The sequence below is a fragment of the Pristis pectinata genome, chromosome 12, assembly GCF_009764475.1.
Source record: "Pristis pectinata isolate sPriPec2 chromosome 12, sPriPec2.1.pri, whole genome shotgun sequence".
NCBI lineage: Eukaryota > Metazoa > Chordata > Chondrichthyes > Rhinopristiformes > Pristidae > Pristis > Pristis pectinata.
The window spans coordinates 18,229,404-18,256,654 of record NC_067416.1 but is presented as its reverse complement, the minus strand read 5'-3'; the positions used below and the strand labels follow the sequence as shown (position 1 = coordinate 18,256,654).

The 27,251-nt window shown below is 38.3% G+C and overlaps 2 protein-coding genes across 2 annotated transcripts in view; one reads left to right on the top strand and one right to left on the bottom strand.

Moving 5' to 3' along the window:
* The window catches only part of sec23ip (SEC23 interacting protein), a 90,709-nt gene extending 64,311 nt beyond the window's left edge, over positions 1-26,398 (bottom strand). Inside the window, exons 1-9 of the mRNA XM_052026856.1 lie at positions 26,111-26,398; positions 20,616-21,148; positions 16,796-16,988; positions 13,675-13,868; positions 10,170-10,259; positions 6,413-6,533; positions 5,723-5,812; positions 2,620-2,761; positions 875-1,083 (exon numbers count right to left, since the gene is read on the bottom strand). Of these exons, the coding sequence (XP_051882816.1) occupies positions 875-1,083; positions 2,620-2,761; positions 5,723-5,812; positions 6,413-6,533; positions 10,170-10,259; positions 13,675-13,868; positions 16,796-16,988; positions 20,616-21,148; positions 26,111-26,231 (1,693 nt within the window). The 5' untranslated portion in view covers positions 26,232-26,398. The remainder of the gene's footprint in view (positions 1-874; positions 1,084-2,619; positions 2,762-5,722; positions 5,813-6,412; positions 6,534-10,169; positions 10,260-13,674; positions 13,869-16,795; positions 16,989-20,615; positions 21,149-26,110) is intronic.
* A 25-nt stretch (positions 26,399-26,423) lies between these two features.
* The window catches only part of mcmbp (minichromosome maintenance complex binding protein), a 34,317-nt gene continuing 33,489 nt past the window's right edge, over positions 26,424-27,251 (top strand). Inside the window, exon 1 of the mRNA XM_052026855.1 lies at positions 26,424-26,640. Coding sequence (XP_051882815.1) covers positions 26,583-26,640 — 58 coding nt within the window. The 5' untranslated portion in view covers positions 26,424-26,582. The remainder of the gene's footprint in view (positions 26,641-27,251) is intronic.

The following is a 27,251-nucleotide window of genomic DNA, read 5'->3' as shown; positions in this document are numbered from 1 at the left end:
TGCAAAGATAGAGGTCAGCTGCCAAGATGATTTGAAAGGGGGCCAGAGAAAGGGAGAGGATTAAGAAGAAAGAATTAATAAATGTATGAAAGAGAACCAAAGAAAGAAAGAGCAACATTGTTGGGGAAGCCACAAAACAGCTCCTCCAGGAGGCCATGGAACCTCATGGAAATTAATTATCAGACCCTCTATGCAACACCTGAAAAACTACTGAAGATACTCCAATATATTCATGCTCTGCCATGAGAATACATCCACAAGCAAGGACAAAAAAAAGTTAATCCATCCTCAACTTTTCTGGTATAAAGGCAATTCCAAATACTTCCCAACCCAAACCTACCTGGACACAAAATCTGAATATAACAAAGCTACAGGAGGTCCCCAGGTTATTACAGGGTTCTGTTCCTGAGAGCTGTTCATAACACGAACTGTTCACAAGTTGGAAATGAGAGAAAAAAAGTGTGAGAGAGAGGATCACAGAAACAGCTGTCCTGGGAGAGCGAGCAGGCGCAGGAAGAACAGCTGCCAGCCAGCCTCACTGACTCAGTGAGTGAGCGAGTCTACTTAGCACTCCTGGCTCTGCTCAGCTCAACCCAGCCCCCAAATCATTGCAGCTTGGGGGTGGGTGGAGAAAGCACTCAGAAGTGCCTTTCCCACCCAACAGAAGATGCTTGCAGCCGCAAAACAGCCAGCAATTTCTCTCCATGCATCCCGCCGGTCACCCAAAGGCTCACTTGTATATCAGGCATTTGTAACCCAGGGAGGACCTATATCCCAAACAGATTAGCTCAATATAAGTAACACATCTACACACAAAGTTAGAAATGGAAATGCCACAAGACCTGCTACATGTTCAAATATTAGTACTTATTACCCAGGCTGTGTCCTGCAAGGGAGACTCCTCCTTTGAAATTAGGATTCCGACTCAAGAAGAGAGCGTAAAGTCGATTGATTTCAGCAACCATTTTATCCACAATGGTCTGACAGTACGTAGGGCTATTGTAGAAGAATATGTCCAATAATGTCTCATTGGTAAAGTGACGCAAGCGGCCTATACTTGGTAATGTGATTCTCTTGATACGCCTGGGGTAAACATAGAGGAACAGTCAACTGAAGCCAAATGAGAAAGATTAATTTTCCAAAATTAAGTTTCACATCAATTATACTACTCAATAAAGTAGCACAAGTTTCAACAGAATATAATCAAATTATTCAAAACCTGGATTTACTCCATACAAAATAGAAGAGACTGTTTGTACTCTATGCATGCATCCTTCCACTTTACTTTATCTCATCCTATCAATGTAATCTCATGCTGTTTGCAACAAGGCCTTTTATACAAAGGCAAAAAAATGTCCATGCAGGAAATCCCAAGCAAAAATAGAAAATGATAGGAATACTCAGCAGGTCAAGCTATCTGTGATGAGAAAGAGAATCTTTGATAGCCTTTCGTCACATCTTCTGATTAAAGATTATTGACTTGAATGTTAACTATGTCTCTCTCCATAGGTGCTGTGATGGACCATATTTTCCAATACAAGTAACGGTGAGGCTATTGGCATTCAATGTTAAGAAGATAAAGTGAACAACAGCTTCCAGTGCCTGCGCATGCACTATTAAAAGAGAATTGCTATCACTGCCACAGCATCACGCCACAGGAGCTGACATTCAAATAAGAGGCCATAAACTTACTGTGATTTATTGATAGATACATACTAAACTCACAAGATAAGGACTTATCCATGTAATTGAGAGATTTTTAAAAAGCCACACTGAGATTCAAATCCTGCCAAACCACTTCCCTGACATGGAAAACTAACTTATTCCCATGAAGAATGTTTTATTTCTTCAGATTTTAATGACTGCTATTTTAACTAGGAGAAAGAATCTTCTTTGCTTTAGTGTTATCTTTCTCTTTTTCACTTTCTACAAATGCTTTGATATTACACTAGCTTTTCCAACTGTTGTTTCATGCACAGCTCAATAAGGATAGTTAATCTTATTTGTTACAAAGGTCCTACGTAAAACAATCAGTATGATTTCAAAAGAGAAGATCATGCTTGACAGAACCCATTGAATTATTTGAACCAGTATAAGTATGGTGATGCAGTGAGGCTCAGTAGCCCAGGTTTTGTGGGCTGGGGCAAACAAACAGTGTGGGCCATTTATTGCACTCAAACTTTCACACAGCAATTAGAAAAGAAAATCTATCCTTGACAGAAAGATGTGTTGAATAATAAAGTTGCAAGGGAGCGTTGTATATGAGAATTTTATTGCTATTCCTTTATACAACTTCAATAAAATTTTATCTTCAGGAAATTGAGATTATGTACCCAATTTAAAATGTGGATAAATGAGCACATTAAAAGCATTTTTCTTATTGAAACAGAAATAATTTCCCTCCAATCACTATTTTATGTTCAAAGCTTGTGTTTGATATGGTCTTTGATCTGAAAAGCCCAAAGCTATAAACAGATAAATCTCACGTTTCATTAAGAATATATTTTATATTGATCTTAAACAAGCACAACAAAATGCATCAAATTATTTTCTGAAAACAGCTTTAAAATTTAATCCATGTATAATTTTTTCTTCCCTAATAGAAGCGGCAGAATATACCTGTCTACTCCAGTAGCATCTCCATGAAGAGCATTGTGCCAATGCACTGGAAGAAATTCAACTCGTGTGATTTTATTTTCATCAACTGCTTTTTTAAAATGTGTTCGCAGTAGTTTCAGAGAAACGTTTCTGAAGTCATCAACTGAAAAGCAACATGCAATTGTCTGAGTCTTTAACTGTAAGTGACATCAATATCTGTGTAACTAGATGGCAACAAACTTTAAAAAAATTAAACATATTTAGTTAGGAATAGAACAATTATACCAATACAAGTAAGATAATACAAATGGGATTTATAGTCAATAATATTTCACTAAGCCAAGTACACCGCTGAAGTCCACACTGGATGATGTGCAGTAGCACAGATTTATTTTTCACAACATTAATTCCTCATAGACCTGAATTATTGAGTTATTTGTTCAATTGTTAAAAAATTGAGCTCCAGAAATAATTCAAAACCTGCAAATAAACCAGGTGCTAAAGTTGCTGAGTACATTGTCAAACAGAAATATAGCATCAACAAAATGTGACTATTTATTTTATAATCAAAAGATATTACAGGAAAATGTTCCAAATACCTTTAAAATTCACAAATTTTAAATGGTCAATATAAAACTGTACAACAAATTACAAACGATTTGCATTATGTGTTGTCTTCCCCCACCACCAGATCCAGAATTCCCCAGAGCATTTCATGATCAACAGATGAGTTTGTGAACTGCAGTTACTATGGCTGATACTGTGGCTGAGTGCATCAGAGTCCCCCATCAGATGAATGGACTTTTGAGGAAGAATACTGACCAAAAACACTGGAATACTTAGGTTTGCTTTGAAAATAGTCTGAGTGATCAGATGGCGCTTCTGTTTAACCTACCCAAAATTCTGAATTTTTGACAACAGAAAATTTACACTATACTGCATTGAGCGATCACCTTAGATTGCGTTGGTGGGAGCTCGAACCCATTTAACTCAAAGCTAAAAGTCTACCTGACAAAATACAATGAACAATGTTACTTTGGGAACCAGTAATATTGTAAACTTTTGACACAATCTTTTCGCATTCAGAATTTCTAATTGTTCATAATAAAAGTTAATACATTTTTAGATGAGGAAAGGTTCATATGATGTTATCATCTTTCTTACAGTGCCACCAACTGGTCAAAATAACACTGTGAAATGCGTGTTTGAAGAGCTTGATGCATAAATGCCAAAAGGCTGATTAAATAGATAGTTTATGTTGAGACACTTAATGCTTTTAAAATAATAGGTAAGAGGAACTTCAAAACAAAATGATAATAAGACAGATACCAAAACCATTAAGCAGGTTAAAATGTGTTTTCATAAGAGTACTCAATATATGGATTAAATTGCTATTCATGGATAATGAAACAATACATTTAAAAATAAGATTTCTATCTCACTGCAATGTTGTAGAAATCTACTGTCACAGGTTTGAGTTCCAGGTGATATACTTAAGTATGATTACAGCAAATGGTTCTAATATGGAGCCAGCAAAGTACCTCCTGTGGTATAATAAACTTTATAATTTCACATTAAACAACAATTCATATCATCCAACTCAAAACGTTTTGTTAAATTATGGATTATGTTATGTAGCCCAAGAGATATTTTGTACTACATTTGCTTTTAATCCAAGTAGAGCATTTCAAAAAGCTGACTGTCATATGGTTCTCATAACATGAAGAAAATTTATTTTATCATTAAACAATTTATAAACAAGTAGAAAACACAAACTAAAAGTGCATAAAGATGAACTAATGACTCAGCAATGCCTTTTGTACTTTGAATGAAACATTCTACATACAAGAGTCTCCTTCTAGATCTACTGGTCTTTGGAAATCAAGAGAGTGACTTGAAGAATATATCAAATTTATTATGACTAACAAGTGCCCCTTGTTTAAGGAAAAGTATCAGCTCACCTTGACTTTTGCCACACATTTTGGCTGAGTAATGCATCAAAATCAGAACACATAAGGAACAGGAATCGACCATATAGCCACTGAAACCTGCTCCATCATTCAATAGAATGATTTACACCAACTACACTTTCCTGCTATATTCCACCTCTTGTTTCCTTTTGTACATAAACATCTATCAAGTATATACCTTGTAATCAACTAGATCTAGATAATACTTGGATATGGGCTGATAAGTGGCAACTAATATTTGCACCACAGAAGTGTCAGGCAATGACCACCTTCAACAAGGAGTTTAACCATCTAACCTGGACAGTATTATCAAGTACAAAACCATTAATATTCTGGGGGTCACCAACTTCCAAAAACTGAGACGGACCAGCCCTGTAAGTACCGTGACAACAAATCAGAAGCTGAGTATCGTGCAATGATTAATTTATTTCCTAACACTCTGAAGCCTTTCCAGCATCTACAAAGCAAAAGTCAGGAGCATGATCAAATAGTCTCTATTTACTTAGATACATGGAGCTCAAACATTTAAGCAGTTCAATGCCATACAGGACAAAGCAGTCCATTTCATTGATTCTTTCCACCAACCCAAGCATTCATCCCATTCATCACCATTGCACCTAGCTACAATGTGTATCAATTAAAAAAGGAATGCACTCAATTACCTGGACAGTGACAGCACCTCCCAAACCCAAGACCTCTGCCTCCAAGTAAGAATAAGGACAGAAGTACCATAGCAACACCACCACCTCCTGTTGCAGGGTATAAATCAGGAAACCCTCCACCCAAACATTTTATCGCATGCTCTGCAGCGGTTCAAGGGCAATTAGAAGTGGCCTTGCATAAAATGCATATACAAAGAAAAGTGACTGGTGAAAAACAGAATTCAACATTTAAAATTATTGCTTTTTTGTGTCCTTTACTTCATTCATTTGACAGATACTGCAGCTTTACATATTTGTAACTAATGGAAAATATACTTTTATCTTCAAACTACTGCCATCCTCATTTGTTACACAATTCTTTCACTAGGATAAATCTAATCAAGTCTCAGAATATTCCTGGTGCCAGCTTGTTAAAGGATTGAAATGGTCATTTGAACCTTATTCATTTAAATGTAGAATATGCAAAAAGCATTAAAAACGAAATAGACCTACCACATTCAACAATGCTTCTGAAACGCAAGTCACACACAGGTCCAATACCATGTGCCATGAACACCAGATGATTAACTTGCGGCAACTCTCCTAGGTTAATAAAAAGAAATTGCTAAACAAAATACAAATGCCTGGAACGACAGAAGTATAATTGCAATTTCCTAAGAAATAATTGCTAACATTTAATTCATAGAGATTCATTCCATCCCCCATGAAATAACAAAAATTTAACTGCCGGCACTTAGATCTAATTATGGAGAAAGGAAAATGATTTGCACGTACTTAGCATCTTGTTACATTCATGAGAAATTTCTTAAAGAATTTAATATAAAATGTACTGCTCTGGAATGTATACGTTTACATAATTCCATTCTGCAACTCAAAATCCCACATTTTATTTTAAAACGTGTGGCATTTTTGGGAGGAATCAGCAACATCTGCAGGAAATGAAACACTTTCATACTGTGAGACTGCCTTATGACATTATTACTTTATGCATTTGGTACTTAAAAAAAACACTGATATGTAATTCACTGAAACTATTAATAACTTCAGAGTGCAACAGACACTTCATTAAGGTTTTCTTTAGCCTTAAAGAGCCACTTGACAAGCTTGATTTTTCTTAGTGAGGTCATCTTGGTCAGATCATTCTGAGGCATTTAAAGCACAGAGCTGTGATTGGATTCATACCTTCAGGAATCTCATCATGGTCATCGTCTATCCCACGCTTGACCACTCTGGGCCTAGTCTGGCCATCTTGTGTAGTTCCCCATTCATCTGGCAATGAGGAAGCTTGGAACTGAACTATGACCTGGAAGCAATCATGACTGCTTTATTATTACCATTTTTTAAACAATTACTGTTGAGACTGGAAGTCATAATAATCAATATAAAGAAGTGAAAAACTTTGGAAAACGTCTTGCCCCTTTCAAAGAAGTTGCTCAATTTTTCTTATAGCCTATAACTGGCTTTTGGGATTGTTAGTGTTGGACTTAATTAGGTCCCACTGTGTCACCTGAACTCATTCTATATGAATATATCGAAAGCCTTTCATCTACTTTCAGGTTCTGCCAAACATTTCTTCTAGTTCCTGTTCTTTCACTCACTTCCTGGTCCTCGTGACAAATAGCTGTGGAAGGGCAACAAATGGTTTTGAACAGGAGCCACAAGACAACAAGGTATAAAAATGTTTTATCTTAAAATAAGTGTCATGCAGCTGTACTTTACTCCGGCCAGAATACAATATGGCTGACTTTTGCAAATTACCTCTATTAGAGAAAAAGAATCTTATTTCACCTGTATCCTTGCAACACAAGATACAATTGGCCCCATCATATTTATGCTGCCTCTCAGAGCATTCCCATCAGTCCCATTCCCCTTCTCATCTCCCTGCAACCTATTCTGTCACATACCCTTCCCCCTACACCCATTTCCGCTGCTACCTAGCTATATTAGGGGTGATTTACAGTGGCCAATGAACCTACCAACCAGCATGTGTTTGGGATATGGGAGGAAACTACAGACACAGGCAGAAAGATATGTGGTCACTGGGAGATCATGCAAATTCCACGTAGACAGCACCAGAGGTCAGGATCAACTATAGGTCCCTAGTGCTCGGAGTTATATCACTACCTGCTGCTTCACTGTGCTGCCCACTATTCCACAATTTTATCAGTCTTGTCCAATGCCAAGCTTCAAATTTTTTTTTTTAAGAAATACATCCTAAATTTAGGTAGTACCTTATTAATGTGTAATAAATTTACATATTAATTACCTTTATGATCATAGACAAAGTTATGTATAGAGAATATTTATGAAAATAGGACAGAATGAGCAACTTGAAAATGGGAATGTATTTCAGACATATCCTGGTCCAATAGCTTGATCTAAACAACAGACTTGATCTTTAATGAATATTAAAAAAAGCAGATTTGGGAAATCTGAAGTGAAACAAAATGCTGGACGTGAAAATGTTAGCTCTGTTTCTCTTTCCTCAAATGATACTTGGTCTTGAATCTTTGTCTGTAACAGCACTGATGATCAACTAGTAAATCTGCTAATCGGTGGGTGCAAGCACGAAAGCTGCTGGACAAACACAAAAGTCAAAATTCTTCACTAACAAGATTCAGAGATGAACCTTCACCACTGACCTACAGTTGACTGCAGTCTCATTCCACCCAGATGGCTGTTAACACCCCCTTAACTAGCCAAGCAACCCGTCCAGGTTTAAAAATGATGGTTAAAGAACAGAAATCATTAATGGACAATTAATGTGACCTTGACAGCATCACCATATTCTAAGAACAAAAATAATTTATTTACTAAGCCCTGGAACACCATCCAAAGACCAGTTTTCAACTGCAAGTTTGATGAGAAAGATATTCTCCCAGTTCCTATTCCTACACGTACATTCTTTTCAACAGGGATGCAATCAGGAGCTGGGATCATTATTTTCCATCACAGCTTCCTTAGTTCACACTTAATCTTCACCTTTACCCTTGCCGACCTTAGATAATGTACCAACAATTAAAATCCTAGATGAGATTGAACAAAACAGCATATACCACGGATTGGAACTTGGTCTTCAATTGTCTCAAATATGGAGAGTTGTCTTCATCCAGCCACTGGAAAAGGCTTCAAATATGAAAAGAAGATAACTGGAGCAGAAGTAAGCTGATCTGCCCCTTCACCTTCTTCACCATTTAATAGAATTATGGGCAATCCACGGCCTTAACATCACATTATCATGCTCTCCCTATACCAATATCTTGAACACCACCACCTCTATAGCATTCTGGCGTAGAGAATTCCAAAGGGTCATGACTCTATGAAAGAAGAAATTTCTCCTCCTCTCCATTTAAGTGGGCAGTCCCTTATTCTGAAAATACAACCTTCATTTTAGATATCCCTATTAGGAGGAACATCCTCTCAGCATCCATTCTGTCAATTCCAAACCACCCCCCCACCCCCCCCCACAAGAATCTTGTTTGTTTCAATAAGATCACCTCTTTGTTCCATACTCTAGTATGTACAGACTGCAGCCTGCTCAACCACTCTTCATCCCAGGAATCAGCCTAGCAAACCTTATCTGCCTCCAATGCAACACATCCTTCCTTAAATAAGATGACCAAAACTGTAGCTAATATTCTAGGTGCCGTCTCACCAGTACCCTACAAAGTCATATCAAAACTTCCCTCTGTATCCTTTGTTTAAAGGCCAACTAATTATCTGTATTCCAACCCTTGCATTTCCATCCAGAGCTACCTCCCCCATCCATTTGTACTTCACCATTTTACAGTCACTTCATTTAAAAATAATTTGATTTTTCATTCTTCCTCCCATTTTCACACATTACACTTCATCGTTCAACTTCTTGTCCATTCACTTACCTATCTGTATCTCTTTGAAGGCTCCATGAGTCCACCTTACAACTTGCTAATCTTTTTATCATCAACAAATTTGGCTGCAGTACACTCAGTCCCTTCATCCAAGTAATTAATGTAGATTGCAAACAGTTGAGGCCCAGCACTATGCCATCCCTCTAATTACCAATTGCCAATCCAAAAATGACTATTTACCCCAATTCTACTTTCTGTTAGCTAACAAATTCCCTATCCATTCTAATACATTACTCTCAACTCTGCGTGTTCTTATCTTGAGCAGAAACCTTTCATGTGGCACATTATTGAAAGCCTTCTAGAAATCCAAATGCACTACACCTATTGGTTTCCCCAACATCTACTCGAGATCTGTTAACCCATAACAAAATTGTCCCTTTACAGATACAATTGATCTCCACCAGCCATCTGTATGCAAAGCATTATAGACCAACTGTGGGTTTAGGACAAAAGAAACTAAAAGAAAAACCAAAAAAAAACACTGGAAATGCTTAGCAGGGGGATAGCTCAAAGTTAATTCTGATTCCCTCTGAACAGATGCTGTGCAATCTGCAAATGCCTCCAGCATTTTCTGTTTTAATTTCACATTTCCATCATCTGCAGTCTTTTGCTTTTCCATTATGGGTTTAAGATCCCATCTTTGGCATAAATGAGCCAGTTCTAACAAACTTAAACATGAAAGTCAGAGCTTGGACATCAATTTTCTGAACCTGAATAGCAGTAAATAAAAATGCAACATCTGTCATCATTTTGGGAAATGAATTAGTTTTTTGTGACTAAACAAATACAATTTTGTGTCTTCCAAAAGCATGCGAATCAAGAGTATTGCTTTAAAGACCATGGGGCTGAAATTTATCCTTGGTCGCACATACAATATAGATATGTCTATTTTTAGAGTCGATTTCTGAAATTCACTTCCAAGGAAGCCAATTAAACTAAATTTTGCAGGTTAAAACATAACATGCACTGCTCCTATTTCAGTATTTAGGTCCTATGGCCACAGGTAAATTTCTAACCTCATGATACTTTGTTTCTAATGCAGATTTTACCTTTGGATTATGCATAACAATGGTTTCTCCACTGGCAAATTCAAGTCTCTTGTGCCACTGGTTGGTAGTTACAGCCTTTTTATATTCTCCCTGCAAGGAAGAGAAAAGTTAGAAGGCTTCACAACTCTCAATTTGTTTCTGCAAGATTTAAAAACTATTGAAGTGTAAACTAATTCCAGTGTAAATTAACTCTCGCTTATTCTAGCCAGGCCTTTAATATCAATATTAACCAAACTCCAAATATAAAAAATAGTTGAATGGGCTAATTATGAAATAAAAGTAATTTCTTAAATTGTTTTCAAATGATATGTTGCGCCCTGTAGATAAATTTTATGCAAATGTCATGGGCTATTTAAAAACCCCTTGGAACTTTTCTATATTTTCATTTCTCTTATTTATAAAGTCATTAAGTTCAACAAGTGAAGTGATATAGCTTACTGTTGCTTAAATGTCTCTTAAGTACTAAAAATCCTCTGAGGATGACAGCCATTACCCAATACTGATCCTCACCCGATATTTGTACATGTGCAGTTTCAATAGGGGATGCTAGAGAGTGAGCTGTGGAAGCCCATTCACACTCATATCTAACTGTGTGGAATCTAAGCACACCTTTCCTATTTTATATCTTGCAAAGTCCTGATCCAGTCCATGCATAGTCTGGCAGTGTAGCACAGCCAGAGCTCAACCAGCAAGTTTGGGACTTTGAAATATGTACAAAATCTCAAACTTGCTAGGACATGCTAAGAAATTCATATGTTGTTTCGGATATTTATAAAAAGGCTATCTCAGACTTCTATTTATCAGTAGTTTCTTCATATTACTTAAGCAGTATTTTCTTCTGATGCTACAGTTTTGGACCACAATCTGAAACCATGATAAATTTATCATTTATACAAACACAAAATGGAAATGAATTTCTTAAATAATTGACTTGCAAATATATCCAACTGCCCTCTTCCTTTCCAGTCCAGATGAAGGGTGGAACCAACCAATAATGAAGCTCCAATTTGACACAGGAAACAAAAAAAAGTTTTAGTGAACCTGTATAAACAAGTCATTAGATATTAGCCAGAGAATTTTGTCCAATTCAGAATATCAAACTAAGGAAAGAAAATGTCAAGGTTTTAGGGAGGGTGTGGAGAAAATTTACCAGGATAGTACAAGGAAAGAGGGAATTTAGATATGTAGATAGAATAAAAGATCTGGAGATGTACTCAAAACAATGTCCTATCATATAGTGCCTTTAACTCCAAGATTCTTCTCAAGAGCATTAACAGTAAAACTGATGCAGATACAAGAACAGTTGGCCAAAAGTTTGATCTGAGGTAGAAACGAAACAGCTTTCTGAAGGAACAAAAAAAAAAGGTAGAGAAGCAAAGATGTAGAGGAAAAAATTCAGAAACTTAGGACCCTGGCAGCAGAAAGCATGACCACTAATGGTGCAGCAGTTAAATTTGAAGATGATAAAGTGGCCAGGATTGCAGACATCTGAGAGTTTGAAGCACAAGGAGAAATCAGAAAGGAACAGGGAAGACCATGAGAATAGTAAATTAATAGTAAATTAACTAAGAGAAAATGCACGGGTAAGATCATGAATTAATGGGACTTGATGAGGGATAGAAGAGAAGCGGTTGATAGATTTGGTACCATGAGGAATGCAATGCCTTTAAAATGTGATGAAATCAGATTCAGTAGCTCTCAAAAGGGAACAGAGAAACAAAAATTGCAGGCTACAAGAAAAGAAAATGATGGAGAATGGAGCTATTTGTAGCTTTCTCAGAGAAATAGTACATGCATCATGGGCCAAAAGACCTCCTGCAAAGTTCCATTATATCTGAATGTGATAGAATTTGAATGTGTTTTGGCAGAAGTGAATTCCCATTTAAGTAATGAAATATGTCCATACCAATAAAAGCATTCATAATACACATTGCATCAAGAAAATCAATAGAATATTGAAATCTACACTTTAATGACCTAATGAATTAAGTAAAATAAAGTCTCCAGACTCAAACCAAACAAACTGTGGGCATAAACCTGCACCACAACTTGCTTCTAATCCCACACTAAGCATTATGCGATTATTTTTTGTTGGAAACTTCAAAGCAGCCAAACTGGAACTTACCATGTTTGGATTGTAAACACTGAAAGAATTGTGTTCTAGAACTACTCATATTGTACCTGACCTGATAATACAATGCAGTAAATGGAAGGTGCTCTGTTCCCCAGTACCTTTCACCAACAAAGAGGAGAGAGGGGTTTATCCCAGCTAGGCCAATATTTTTCCTTGCCAGTAGCACCTCTATTTCCTCAGAAGGCCAAGGAAATTCGGCATGTCTCTATTAACCCTCACAAATTTCTATAGATGCACCACAGAAAGCATCCTATCCGAATGCATCACAGCTTGGTACGGCAACTGCTCTACCCAAGACTGCAAGAAATTGCGGAAAGTTGTGGACACAGCTCAGTTCATCGTGAAAACCAGCCTCCCCTCCATGGACTCTGTCTACACTTCTCGCTACCTCGGAAGAGCAATCAACATAATCAAAGACCCCTTCCACCCCAGACACTCTCTCTTCTCCCCCTCTTCCATCAATTAGAAGATACAAAAGCTTGAAAACATGCACCATCAGGCTCAACTTCTCTCCCACTGTTATAAGACTAATGGACCTCGTCTGATAAACTCTTGACTTCAATATCGTCTTTTTTGTCTACCTGCACTGCATTCTGTAACTGCAACATTATATTCTGCATTCTGTATTGCTTTTCCCTCAAACTACCTCAATGTACATAAGTTTTAAAATGATCTGTATGGATGGTATGCAACATTTTTCACTGTATCTCAGTACATGTGACAATAATAAAATTACCAATTACACCAATTATTTCAAAAGTAGATTTACCATACTGTTGTTTGAGAGAGATCACTGTGCCCCAATTGCTTCCTACATTATAACATTAACTGCACAGAGTACTTACTTTGCTGCCATATGCTTTGTGAAAAGTGCAGTTGTACAAGGCTATACATGTTTTTTTGTTCTTTCATGCAGAATTACCAGGCAGAGACCCACAACAATATGCTATTAAGTAGAATTAAACAGTCTAAAGTTTCTGTATGCTGCTTTATAGATCGCAATGTTCTATCATTGTTCCAGATGAAAATGGTATAAATCTTCCACAGGATTCACACTTTCAATCACAGGGAAAGTACAGCTGCATCACTTGGGTACCAGATTAGCTAATTTAAATAATAACTGTCCTTGGAATTAACTCCAAGACTAAAGATGAGTTGCAGCATCACGCACGAATGTTCCACCTTAAGTCAACAGAATCAATGTAAAGAGAAAGCCATGCTGATTCAATTCATTCTTCTAATCATTACACGTTACTCTGTGTATTACTGGCTTGTAATACTCTTGGCAGGTACTATGAATTTTCATGCAATTTTAAACATTAATTTTACACAAGTTACACAAATTGAGTATCATTTGACTGGATACTGTACCTCCAATTTTTCACTGAATTCCTCAGAGTAAGGAATAAATCTGCTGTCCAAGTCCCCCTTGTAAAACCATGTGCATCGTCTCACTTCAGTTGGCTCTTCTTCCCAGTATACAGCATAGCGCAAGCGATCATATAGATGTACATCATAGCGACCACCATCCGTTGACACAATGACATTTTCAGGGTCTGGTTGTACTGCAAGTTTAAAGCAAATTAGGTTGCTTTAGATTTTGTACCAAGAATTAACAAAAGCAACAAGGGATGAAAAGTAATTAATATTACATGCAATTTAGAGAAAGAAATATTCAAAAGGCTGTTTAACAAAGTTTGTTAATGGGTATTTGTCCTGTACTTTAAGTTTGTAAAATGGATTTAGAAATAAAAGTGAAACAAAAACTCAAGTAAACAAACTTAACCCTCGATTTTTAAAAAAAATCTCCATATTCATTGGTCAAAAATAATGGAAGAAAGCAAGCATCTCAGAGCCTCTGGGGGAAAAAAGTCTCATAACGATAGATAGACCTTGAATTTTTAAATCAAAACCAAAGAAAGATATTTAAAGACAGTAAGCAGTGCAGAAAAAATAAATCTGGAAACTTATTTCAAACTAAGTTCCAAGCTGAAAACATAGGGACATTGGTTCAAATGAGCAAAACTATAATTTAGAGTCAATTCCAAAAAGGTCTTAAGGTTCAAAAGAAAAGACTTCCAATTGACTGGTGGATGTAGAACCTGCTAAAGGTTGGTGGTCTTCTTGGGATGATAATCTGAAATGACTTTCCTTGCAGAGATCTCCTTTGATCTCCAAGCATGTAGATATGTAGCACAGTTGGTAATGTGCCTTAGTTAATATAATGTCACATGGTGCAAGGAGGGCAGCCTCATTAACTTTCCCTTCTCACAAATAGATAAGACAGCTCAACCTTGTAAAACTGAGAGCAGCCCAATTATCAACCAGTGAGACTGAAATTCATAACCTGGATTTCTCATTTGAAAGTTCACTCATTAGTATTTTAGCTATTTTGTTTCCTCGCCGATGTATTTTATGAATCATTCATCTTTTGTTACCGATATCACAGGAAATTAGACATAAATTTGACTCGGCTCTTTGTTAAGTATGAATAAACTGTAATAAATACAATAAAAAATAAATTGCAAAAATAGCCCATGTGATAGCATTATATGACTGTGCCAAGAGTCTAATCTCCAAGCTTGTGCCAAATACAATAAAGCACCAAAGCATATCTTTGTTACAGACCACATGGATCATAAATTTCATCCATATTATGCATATGTTTATTGAAATATAAATGTTGATTATGCTGACCTAAGTAACTATTTCTGTACAAGATTAAGAATTTAAAACTATAGCTTTAGGGGAGTAAAAGTCTTGTATTTCCATATCCTTTAGAAACTATGATGAATCAAACTGAAGCTGCATGTTTTGCAATGTATTGTGACCTTGATACAGGATGCATCTAAAAATATAACTTTGAAAGTCAGACTTGCAGTTTGTTCATTAATAATCCTTTATTTTAAAATATATTTAAAAATATGAATTGCATTTCATGTAGAAACATTCACTAAAATGTATGCAGGAGATTTGAGCTGTTTTATAACAGATTTGCTTAAATTTAAAAAGCACTTTTTCATATTTCAAATGAGGCCATTCAGCCCACTTAAGTCCACATCAGTTCTTAAAGCAATTCCATTCCCCCATCACTTTCCCTGTAACTTGTGCCCTCTCACGTGTCCATTAATTTCCACCCATGCCCCGATCTTCCCCATCTACATTAGGGGAAATTCACAGAGGCCAATTAACATAATAACCAGCATGTATTTGGGATGTGGGAGGAGTGTCAGAAGAAGCTCACATGTTCACAGAGAGAGAATGTGCGAACTCCACTGAGACAGCACTAGAAATCAGAACCAAACCTGGGTCTCTGGACCTGTACAGCTGCACTAACTGTAGTGCCAGTTTACTGTCAATTTTGGATTCAATTTGCAGTTTTAAAACTGCATTTATTTTTTTTCATTAAGTAACAATCCTAAGTAGTTTAAATTCACTTAACATACAAAGATAATTCAGTGGAAAAAAAAATGGATGATGCAATATTAACCACATCTCTGGAAATCCTAGGATCGATGCCTGGTCTTTAATTATGTACCCCACTTAGCCAACATAGAAAGAGGATGAAAAAGTTAAATATACCCTTCCTGTAATCACAAATGTCCCCACAGTAAAGCATATATGAGCAGATATTAGACTTCACTGCCTTTGTCAAATAATTAACACCCACTGGATATAAATCACACATTCACAGCAATGTATGTGAAATAGCAAGTACTCCTAAATGCCAATACTATTAACAGCCATCATGAGTCTTAAGTGAGGACAAGTCAGAAGAGGCAAAACACAAGCAATCCAAATAAATTATAGTATAGCTTTAAAATAAGCATCCATTTTCCGTTTATTTTTAGCTTGCAATTTATTCTATTTGTAAATTGGGATAAGACTCTCCAGATTACACTAAGTTTGGACCATTGCAAGTAAAATAAACGGATCATTTTCTACAGTAAAGAAAACTCAACATATTCATAAGGTGTAGTCAGGACTGTGAACTATTTTAATTGGATGCCAAAGCACTGACAACCTCTGAGCAGAATGCAACTTAGAGGGAAGTACTTGAAGTGCACTCAATCACAAAAGAACACGAGTTGACTTCCGCCAGCAATTAGAAACAAATGGCCCAGTGGAACAAAGCCTTCCTCAAAATAGATTTTCCACCCAAGATGTTCAAAGACACATGTAACTATTCACTTAAGGAACACAGAGCTACCTCTTCAAATATTCACTGGAGAAATGAAGATCTTACGAAATGGATAGATCTGTCAATGGATCCCCATTTGTCGACAGAATCAAGGGATTTATTCTACTTGAAATAAACATATTTAAAATGCCAACAACTGACATACAAAATGGATTGCAAAGCAAAAATAAAATTACTTATACTAGACACCCACATGGAATTACTTTAAATTTCCCTGGTTAAGGATTCTAAATTGAAATTGACTTGAGAATGACAACATAGAAAGAAAAAATTTAAATTTTTTTTACTCACCAGAGTTATAAACTTCCTCAAGGTTCACAGTATCCAGAAAGCTAAATGGCATCCAGATTGGTTTACCCTCTACCAGCTTACAGTAGAACCAGTGGGGTCGTACTGGCTCATAAATGTTATACGGAGGATTCACCAAAGGCTGTATTGCTGTGGATATAGGTTTAGGTGTTGATATTGTTTGTCCTAAAGGAGCCTGGAAAAAAAAACACATATGATAATTGTTGAAAGGACCGTGTAGACAAAATTAAACTTTTTCTTAAACTGTGAAAAAGTTTCATACACCCAAGCGACTCCCTTGATTAAAAGCTGGGGCTTATTTCAATTCACTGCCTGCTCTATCCTCTCTAACTAACGTCAGCACCAAGTTCGGGAAAATTTATCCAGGATGATTGCAGATGAGGAAACTGCATCCAAAGCCAATCCAGTATTAATTTATGCCCTTGTGTTCCTGTGCTGCTGGTTCATCTCATACCGGTTTGATCAGCAACACTCGAAGTATGCGGAGAGCAAGAGATAGTCAAACTAGGACTGTACCTGACCTGCTTCGCAAAGCCCACGATTCCTCTTCCCTGCTGTATCTCATCCAACAATACCTATCGTTAGTGTGCAAGCCTAGCAGTGAGTGCAATAAAGCTACACTATCTATTAATGGGCTACTGAATCATCAATAGTGGAGTGAAGGAAATCAGTATGCACAAGAGAAGCACAAATCCTTTTTTCAAAACTTGGAGACTGCATAGATAAGAGCAAGTCCAAACAGAGATTTGAACACAGTTATCAAAGCAGTTTCCCTTTGGACTTTCCAAATTGAAGACAAAGCATTTTCCAGTGGAACATCCACCAGAATACAGGCATTCTATCCGGCTTTAATTGAAAGCTTAAAGCTACAGTTAGCTTGCATAAATCATGTGATGAATTTTATTTTGACATTGCCCTCCTATACAGTAATTTTTACTCAAAATATCTTAAAATCTAGACTTCGCAGTGTAACTTCAAAATTAAAATGTTTCTTTTTTCTTTCCTTTCCATATTTTAACTCTTCCAGCCCATATTTATGGAATGAAGGGAATCTCATTGGAGATGGCAGAAATTATGGTGGATAACCTTTTGAACTTGGAGCCTAGTGTGGTGGAAAGTAGGACAAGGGGAACACTGTGTTCTGGCTGGGAGAAGTGGGGGTGTGGGGAAATGTGCAGAAAATAGAGGGGGTCACTGTTGATAGCCTTGCCAACTATGGTAGAGAGAAGCCACATTTAAGGAGAAAGGAAGACATCTTAAAAGAACTGCATGGAAAGTTTCATCATCTGAGTAGATACAATGGAGACCAAGAAACTGGGAGAATGGGGCCCTTACAGAAAACAGTGGAAGGAGGTGTAATCAAGATAGCTATGAAAGTCTGTCAATTTATGATGGATATTGGTAGTTAACCTATCACCAAAGGTGGAGAATAAGATGTGAAAAAAGGAAGAGTCATAGATGGACTGTGTCAATGTGAGAGCGGGGGGGAAATTGGCAGCAAAGTGTAATGAGAGGTAATGGAATTTTTGAGGTACTTATGAGTGAACAAAGCAGAAGCAGCAATACAGTCATCAAAGCAATTAACAGAGTTGACAGAAGGGGCCTGAGTAGGACAGAGATGAGGACTGTTCCATTCTCCAACAAAGAAGCAGGAATAGCTTGAGTCATTTTCAAATGGAGAAAGTGAGTGCAGGTGAAGGAGAAATTGTTCAAAGCAAGAACAAGTTTCATTAGGCAAAGGGGAGTGGTGTGGGAGGAGACAGGTTAGACCTGTTCAAGGAAGAAGTGAACAGCCCTCAGACTATCTTGGTGTAGGATGGATGTATAGGATCGGACACCAATAGTGACAAAAGATGGTGTGTGGGACCTCTCTGCAACTGAACATACTTGTTTTTCTCATTTTTCCCATATCTGGTTAAGGATCCTTGACCCAAAACTTCAATTATTTTTCTTTCCACTGATGTAGCTTGACCTACTGAATGCTTCCAACCTTTTTCCCCAGATTTCCAGCATCTGCAGGTTTTTATTCAAATGATAAACATGGTTAATTTGTTGAGGTCAAAAAGCAGAATAATTATTAGACCCCCACATCTATTACTGCAGCAACAGTTAGAAAAGGCAGCAGAAGCCAAGTCCACCAAAGAAGGATGCCTAGACCACATACATAAACCCAAGATGATATCTATGGTAGAGATGAGTTCACAACAAAGTGAAATCAATTAGTTCTTGGCATCTGTTGGAACTAATGTGTTCATATGCATCCACAGCATATGGAAAAGTCTGTTACACTTCATAGTGTCACATACTTGATGTTTATCACCCTTACATCTGTGACTAAAGAATACAAAACCAAAACATTGAATGCTTTAAATTCAAAACAAAACCAGAAGCCTTATACGATGAGATGGACTCTGACCTCAATCTACCTTGTTGTGACCTTGCACCATATTGTCTACCTGCACTGCACTTCCTCTGTAGCTGTGACACTTTACTCTGTACTGTTATTGTTTTTACCTCTACTAACTCAGTGGACTCTGTACTAACTCAATGTAACTGCACTGTGTAATGAATTGACCTGTACGATCGGTATGCAAGACACGTTTTTCACTGTACCTCGGCACAAGTGACAATAATAAACCAATACCAGTATCTGTGGAGAGAGAAACTGCAGTTAACATTTCAGGTTAATGACCTTTCATCGGGACTGGGAATTGTTAAGAGTTTTAGATGCAGGGAAAGGATGGGAGTGGGGAAGAGAACAAAAGGTAGAGTCAATGATTGACTAGAAAGGAGGTATTAACTAACAAAGGGGTTGATAGTTCAAAGTGAAAGACAAGGTGGTACCAGGAGAGACACGTTTGAGGTTTTATTGGAATAGTTATGAGGCCAAAGATAGAGGTCATAGGAGTGAGATGAAGAATTAAAGCAGCAGACCAGCAGGAGGTGCTGTTCCACAAAATAGTCACCCAATCTGTGTTTGGTCTTCCCAAGGCAGAAGAGACCATGCCATGACTAGAGAAAACAGCACACTTAAAGTACAAGTAAGTAACCTTCATAAGCAAATGTTCAATCATTTAAATTTGGACAAGTAAGTAAAACTACAACAATAATTACACTTGATTTTTTTTTCCTTTGGTATAGAGGGTAATTATTCTTGCGATTTATTGGAAGGTATTTATATACTTCAGCCCTACAGACTTGCAATCAAATTGAATGCTCAACCTATCCTTGCAAGGCGTCCCAAAGGACAAGTTACAAAAATTAGTTCTCATAATTAATTCCTGTTGAAGGTTTCTTCAATGGAATTAATAATACTAATCCGATTTTCAACACAGACACGGAGCTGTTTAAAATAGATGCCATTACTTTTGTTTTAAACCCTAGCTGCAAAATAATTCTAATACACCAGACCTACATTTGTAGCCACACTGTGCACTACCAAATATATTCTACATTTTATGTGCAGATCTGACCATTGGGTAATCTGTACTTTAACATAATGAATAATTCTTAAGTATTACAAAGGATTGTTTTCAGCAGTAAATATATTGCAACCATGATTAGACTTAATGTTGTGCAACGAATGCTTTAGATTTATGCAATTTAATTACTGCTGTCTTATTTGTAAGTATTAAAAGAAAACACCACCGAATTCAAAAAATGCTCAAGGCTTGATAATGGTTACGAACTGTATTGGCAATCATAGTACAAATTATTTTTTTTCTCCAGGCAGTCTCACTGAACAGAAGAACACATGGATATTATAACTAACAGTGCAAATGATTAGCATAGCTCCTCTTACCTGTGGAGGAGAGACTGGTGGTGTCTGGTAAGGATGATTAGTTGGTGTGGCAGACTGAAAGGGAGGCATGTGTTGGTGACCTTGGCCTTGCTGTAGCTGATGGGGGGGAAGGTAAGGACTGGCACGACTGCTCTGTGAATTTTGGCGATAAGGGTTATAATTCTGCTGGGTCTGAGGAGGAGAGACAGACGTGAACGCTGTTGATGCAGAAAGTCCAGGCTGATTATTCTGGTAGGTTGTACTGATATACTGAGAGACTGGAGGCACCATGAAGCCAGCTTGAGGCTGTGGGCTCTGAAATGCAAAGGGATCATGTGCAGAATGTGCCGAAGAAACTACTTCAGCTGGAGCTTTTGAGCACGAAACTGTCCTTGTAGATGGTGTCGCCGTTGTACAAGGATGGTGTCCAATATTTGCAAAAGGATCATTGTTGGTTGCAGCCTGAGAAAAATAGTTGAAGGCTGGTGGGTGGCTCATGGAAGCAGATGTCTGACCCACAAAACTGTCCTCCTCACCAACGTCAGTCGATTCATCTGTTAGAAAACATAAAACAGTAAATATTCTTAACTCTGTAGGTACCTAGAGAGAAAACCTGCCTTTACCCACATTTCTTCTGGACCATAAACAGATATTTCAATTAAAAAATTATCCCTGTAATATAGCTTTAGTCACAATTATTGCACATTAATCCACAATAATGGATTTAATAAAACAAATGAAATGTCATAGCCTGGATTTTTTATATTGATGTCAAATTTGAGGAAGTTGGCTGGATAGGCTCATGAAGCAAATTGGTACTTGTTAATTAAAAAACATGCAAGACCATTATTTCCTCCACTTTGTAGCAACTTTAACGTCACCAAATGTGGAATGGTACCGTAGGAAATGGGATGCAAAGATACAGGCTGGGGAAACTAGGGAGTCAAGGTTGAAGAGGAAAGCTTTGAGGTAGGAAGAGAAAGATTTACAACAGAATTCACAACAATACAAGATTATGATAAATTAATTCTTATGTTAATTAGTGCTCACTACTCCAATACTCACATGTGCATGCAACACCTTCTGAATGGGCAAGGTCCTAGTGTGGCTGCCATTGGCTGGCAGTGACCTTTATGATAGACAAAGACAAACTTAAACATACCAGCCAGGTCCTAAATCAGCAAGGCCTTGTGGTGCTTTGACAGCTACTTATGCTGTCAGAACTCTGAATGTTCATGAATGTCACTGACATTCAAATATTCAAAAATAATCAAACAAAATAATAATTCATTATGTTATTTAAACTGTAATAATTTGATCTTCAATTAAATTTTTGTAATTTTGAGTCACTTAAAAGCAATCAAATACCTTTAAATAATTTGTTAACTCAATTCAAAAAAATGCAAATAACCCAGAACATGCCTCTCTCTCTCACAGAGCCATTCTATCCATTGAAATAAATAGTTCTTGAATGTACACTAGGTCAAACCTGGTGCCTCTCAGTGGACAGTTTTCCCAATATAACTGCAGAAAGCTGGCCTTCCACTGCAGGACTTCAAGAAGAACCCAACAATGGAGTGCAATCTGAATGATAACAATAAGCATCTCTCAGGAAGTTTGGAACTTCCGAGAACTGTTCCACATTGTCAATAATAAAAATATTGTGCAACACAGTGCTAAATGAAATATGACTTTGGATGAAAGACCTAGAATCCCTTGAAAACATCCCAAATGCATGGACAACCATTGCCAAAGAGCCACCTTATTGAATACTTTAAGTTAGAAATGCAACAGGTAGAACATTTTTTTTAAAAAGATGCTCCAAAGGAAACAGACTTATCAACACAACATTCTTTTTTGCTGTAATAAAATTTAATCAATCATCCACGCCCATTCTTTTCCACACAGAGATATACAAAAGCTTGTGATTGTTTCAACAGATTTAAGGGTTGCTTCCATCAGCATTTTGTTCAGCTTACAATGGCATTCACACTCTCCTTACATCTAAACTATTGACCACTGTCACATGATTCCAGAAACAATATATTATTCTATGGCATCCAGTAATGAAGCATTTAAATGATAAATATGTTGATCCCTGCCCAAGTACATAACCAAATAAAACCATACTTTGCAAGCAAGGAATGAGAAAAGAAAGTTGACCTTGCCATATTTGGATAGTAAATTACTAATTGTATATTAATACTTATATCCATAAATACAGTAATAGTGGAAACCTGCATATTAGTTCATTATTATTCATATTGGTATTCCTAGGTCATCCTTTGGGATGGAAGATGACTTGCATCCAGTTTGGTCTTGTGGTTTCTGAGGTGGCTGGTGAGACCAACGCGAGAACTGCACACTTCCACAGATAGGGCTGGAGGTGCCAGACAACCAGGCGGGGAGTGTGTCAGATGGTGCGCTCCTTAAACCTTACGCAGGTCCTCAAGTTAGTAAACACAGAAATAGAAAGCTGTTGGTCAAGTGGCCCAGCTCTTCCAGAAGTTGTAATTATGGGTTTGATTTCACAAACACACAAGAAACAGAGGTTGCCATTTAATAGCTGGCAAAGAACATCCTCGACACTGAAAAATAACTTTTACAAGCAGGGAATCTAATTCCATCAGGTAATTTCAAATTTTTTAATATTTTTGCTTGTTTTGTTTTCCCTGCTCTCGTAATCCAGTCTTTCCTTCACTCTCCATTCTGCTACTCATAATTGAATTGGCATCATCACATTCCCTGGTTTCATCTCTGCACATCTCAGCATAGATTCTTCAAACCTGTTGATTAAGAAGATAGTTGCTTTCTCTTTTCACTTAGATCCCATGGATAGTGTAATACTGTACTGCTTTTTAATTTCTTATTGAGCCAGCTTCCAGCAGGAAACAAAGACTATAACCTCGCACTGCTGAATGGAAAAAGCTCTATCCTTGGCCAAATCTATCCCAGCTGGCATGGCACATGAAACGGGGCTGACTTTGGGTCTTGAACCACAAACCATTCAATATTTGAAATGGTACATCGCTGCATTTTGAGCCAAAATTACTCAAATTCCCAGTAACATCCTCTTATTTTTATAAACTGAATTTTCTTTAATATTTTAATTGTTTAATCATTCATGTTTTTAAAATGATTAATTGTTTAATTGATACTTTGCATGTTTTTGTTACGCCAGTGGGAATGGAAGCGGGAAGTTCAGCCCCAACGTAACCAATAATGCCAGGTAGTTAGATGAGCCATTACAGCAGGATCTTGACTGAAAGATGAGATTAAAGATCCTGTATCATTGTTCAAAATAAACCAAGTACTTTCCTGATGTCTTGGCTCACATTTCTCATCTAGAACTGATTAACTAGTTACTTATTTCACTAGTAATTGGGCATTACCAGCATAAAACAAGTGTTGTGTCTGCTTGTATAACAAATCTCTAAATACAAAAAACAATACATTATGCAAAATTCTCAGTCTCCACACTGCAAGGCATTTTACAAATGTGTCATAGAAACAAACACTAACACTAAAAAAGTAAATGAATATGGTTTTCCAATTTACAAAATAAAAATCTAGAAATAAAATGCAATGCTTTACCTGAATGAAAATTGTGTCATTGAGAGCTACAGCAAAGAAACAGGCTCTTTGGCCCAACAAGTCCACACTGACCATTAAACACTCACTTACATATTTAGTGTTTCCCCATATTCTCATCAATTCTCCCCCAATTCTACGACTCATCCACAACAAGGGGAATTTACAGTGGCCAATTAACCTACTAATGGGCACACCTCTGGGATGTGGGAGGAAACCAGAGAACCTGGAGGAAATCCACGCGGTCACAGGGTGAACATGCAAACCTCACCCAGGCAGCACCCGAGGTCAGGATTGAACCAGAGTCTCTGGTGCTGTGTGGCAGTGGGTCTACTAGCTATCCACCAGAGATTGACAGGGAAACTTATAAAATGTGTTGGGAATAAATGATACTGTGAAAACACATTTTCTCATAAATTAGATCCTACTTAGATAAGAGAAAAATTAACAGTATTATCACATATAGGTGCGGTGATACACACGTTGATTAGTACACCATATCTCTAATTAATATCCAATGAATTTCAGAAATGTTGAGAGGTAGTCATACAGCACAGAAACAGGCCCTTCAGTCCGCTGACTCCGCAACAACCATTAACCACTCATTTGCACTTTCCAACATCAATCCCATTTTTTCTCCCACTTTCCCATCAACTGCCCCCAGATTCTATCACTCAGCTACACAACAGAGACTTAACTTAAGGGGCCACATAACTTATCAATTTTCATGTCTTTGAGACGTGACAAGAAACGAGAGCATCCTAAGGGGAGACCCATGTACTTACAAGGAGAACAGGGATGCTCCATGCAGAGAGCACCAGGTGCCAGGATTGAACCCGGGTCACTAGATCTACTAGCCGCACCACTATACATCTTTGAGAAATGGCCTTGTGGTTTGACAAAAACATTTCAAACATGGACTGGATGTGTGCACATATCATAGAACCATACAGCATAGAAATAGGCCCTTTCGGCTCACCTTGTTAATGCCGATCATAATGCTTTTCTATGCTAATTCCATTTGCCTGCATTAGGCCTATACCCATCTATGCCTTTCCTATCTAAATACCTGTCCAAATGCCTTGTGGCACATTTAAAATCAAATCTATTTTTTTATTGTAATGTTAACTTCACAAAATAGTTCTAGTAATACTTATCAGTTTAACTAGTGGAAAAAATACACCAATACAGGTTAAAAGGTCTATTCGTTTGTGAGCATGCGACACATTCTCAATAAGGTACTGAAGGCATCAGTCTAAGCCTTGTGCTTAAAGCTCTGGACTGCGATTTGAAAATCCAGTCTTCTGACTCAGAACTAGGAGAGTGTTGCTACCTCTGACACAGCTGATGGCACTGCGATTCCAGCATCCGGGAACCGAAAGAAATCTTCTACAGCATTAATCCCACAGGATAAAAGTAAAGTACTCTTAATATGCTGCAAAATGGCTAATACTTTGTACAGACAACTTGAACGACAAATGACACACTGAAGAAACCGAGTTCGTCTGGGCTACACGAACTCCTTGACCAGCGATGTTGAACTTCTGGTAGAAGTCACACGTTATGGGGATAATGTAGCTCGAATCTCCCCGATGGAACTTGCACGTCTGAACTCCCGAGTCGCAGACCAGTTAATGCTGAGTGGCAGAAGCCATTACACTCTTCCTCCCCCACCCCCCCTACTCACCACCCTACTCACCTCTACCACCACCCCCCCTACCCACCACCACCACCACCACCACCACCACCCCCCTACCCACCACCACCACTCTCCTCCCCTCCGTTCAATCAGCATCGGCACACTTTGCCTGGAGTACGGTTAAACACATCAGTGAGCCAAGGTCCGACGTGCAGGGGCACCGCTGGAGTAAGTTGCTGAGGCCCCCATCACAACACACACCCCCCGACCAAGCTCAGTCACCCACCGGCCGAGAGAAGACTCGAGTCCGCCGCCTGGGCCTGACTGACGGGGATGAAGGGCACGGGGAAGCTGAACTCGGTGTCGGAGGAGAAGAGCAAGTTGGCACTCGGCCTCTTCTCAGCCATCTTCCTCTCTCTCTCTCTCTCCCTGATTAACACGTCGCCACCGGCTCCGCGAAGCAGCGGGGGTCAAAGGGGAAGCAGTGCGCGGAGGGAGGGGGAGAGCGAGAGGAGGAGGGGAGGGGAGGGTGGGGTGGGGTGGGGTGGGGTGGGGGGGAGGGAGCTCGGCGTCTGACGTCATGCCGGCGAGGGTGAGAAGACGGCGTAAAGTGACGCGGGTTTCCCGCCATTGACATCGCTGGTGGCTCGGGCCGGAGCGCGAGCGGTGGAACTTGTGGTTGCCGGGGAAATAAAAGTTCCACTGGCCGCGTTCTAGAATCCGGAGACACGGTGCCTCGCGTTCCATTTTGTAGCGAAATGCCTTGCGTGGACGACTGGGTGAACGACCCCCTGGGCACGGTGCAGGGCATCTTTGGTGAGTGTTTGTTTGTGGCCTAGTCCTTTTTTATATTTGAAGGAAACAAACTCGTCTGCGATCGCCAATCGGTTCCGGAGACGGGTGCATCCTGCCAGGCCTTCGGCGCACCGGTAACCGATGCTCCTGTCTCCACCTCGCCTTTAGAGTTTTTTTGAAGTTGTATGAATTCTACATCAAAAGGCAATGTCTGTAAATATGAAGCAGAAGATAAACTGCTGGAGGAACTCAGCGGGTCGGGCAGCATCCATGAAGTGAAATGGACGTTTCGGGTCGAGACCCTTCATCTGGACTGGCCTTGTATGAGTTATTCTATGTAAACTCTACAGATAATTTTAAGTGTAAAATATATTTTTAAAATACCGACATTTTAGTATGCTTTGTGATTGATAGCATGTTTTTTTGGGGGGGGGTAACTCGAAGAAAGGTCTGGAAGGTTATGGGGTAACGAAATTACATTATTTGATTTTCAAAAATATTTTGTGTTCTGTATCCGAAGTTGAAAAGGTTTTGTGTGGCGGGTAGTTTGTGTTGTGGGTGCGCAGGGCAGTTCCGTTGGAAAGCAAACTACTTTGCAAGTGCACGAATAAAACACTGGAAATATTCAACAG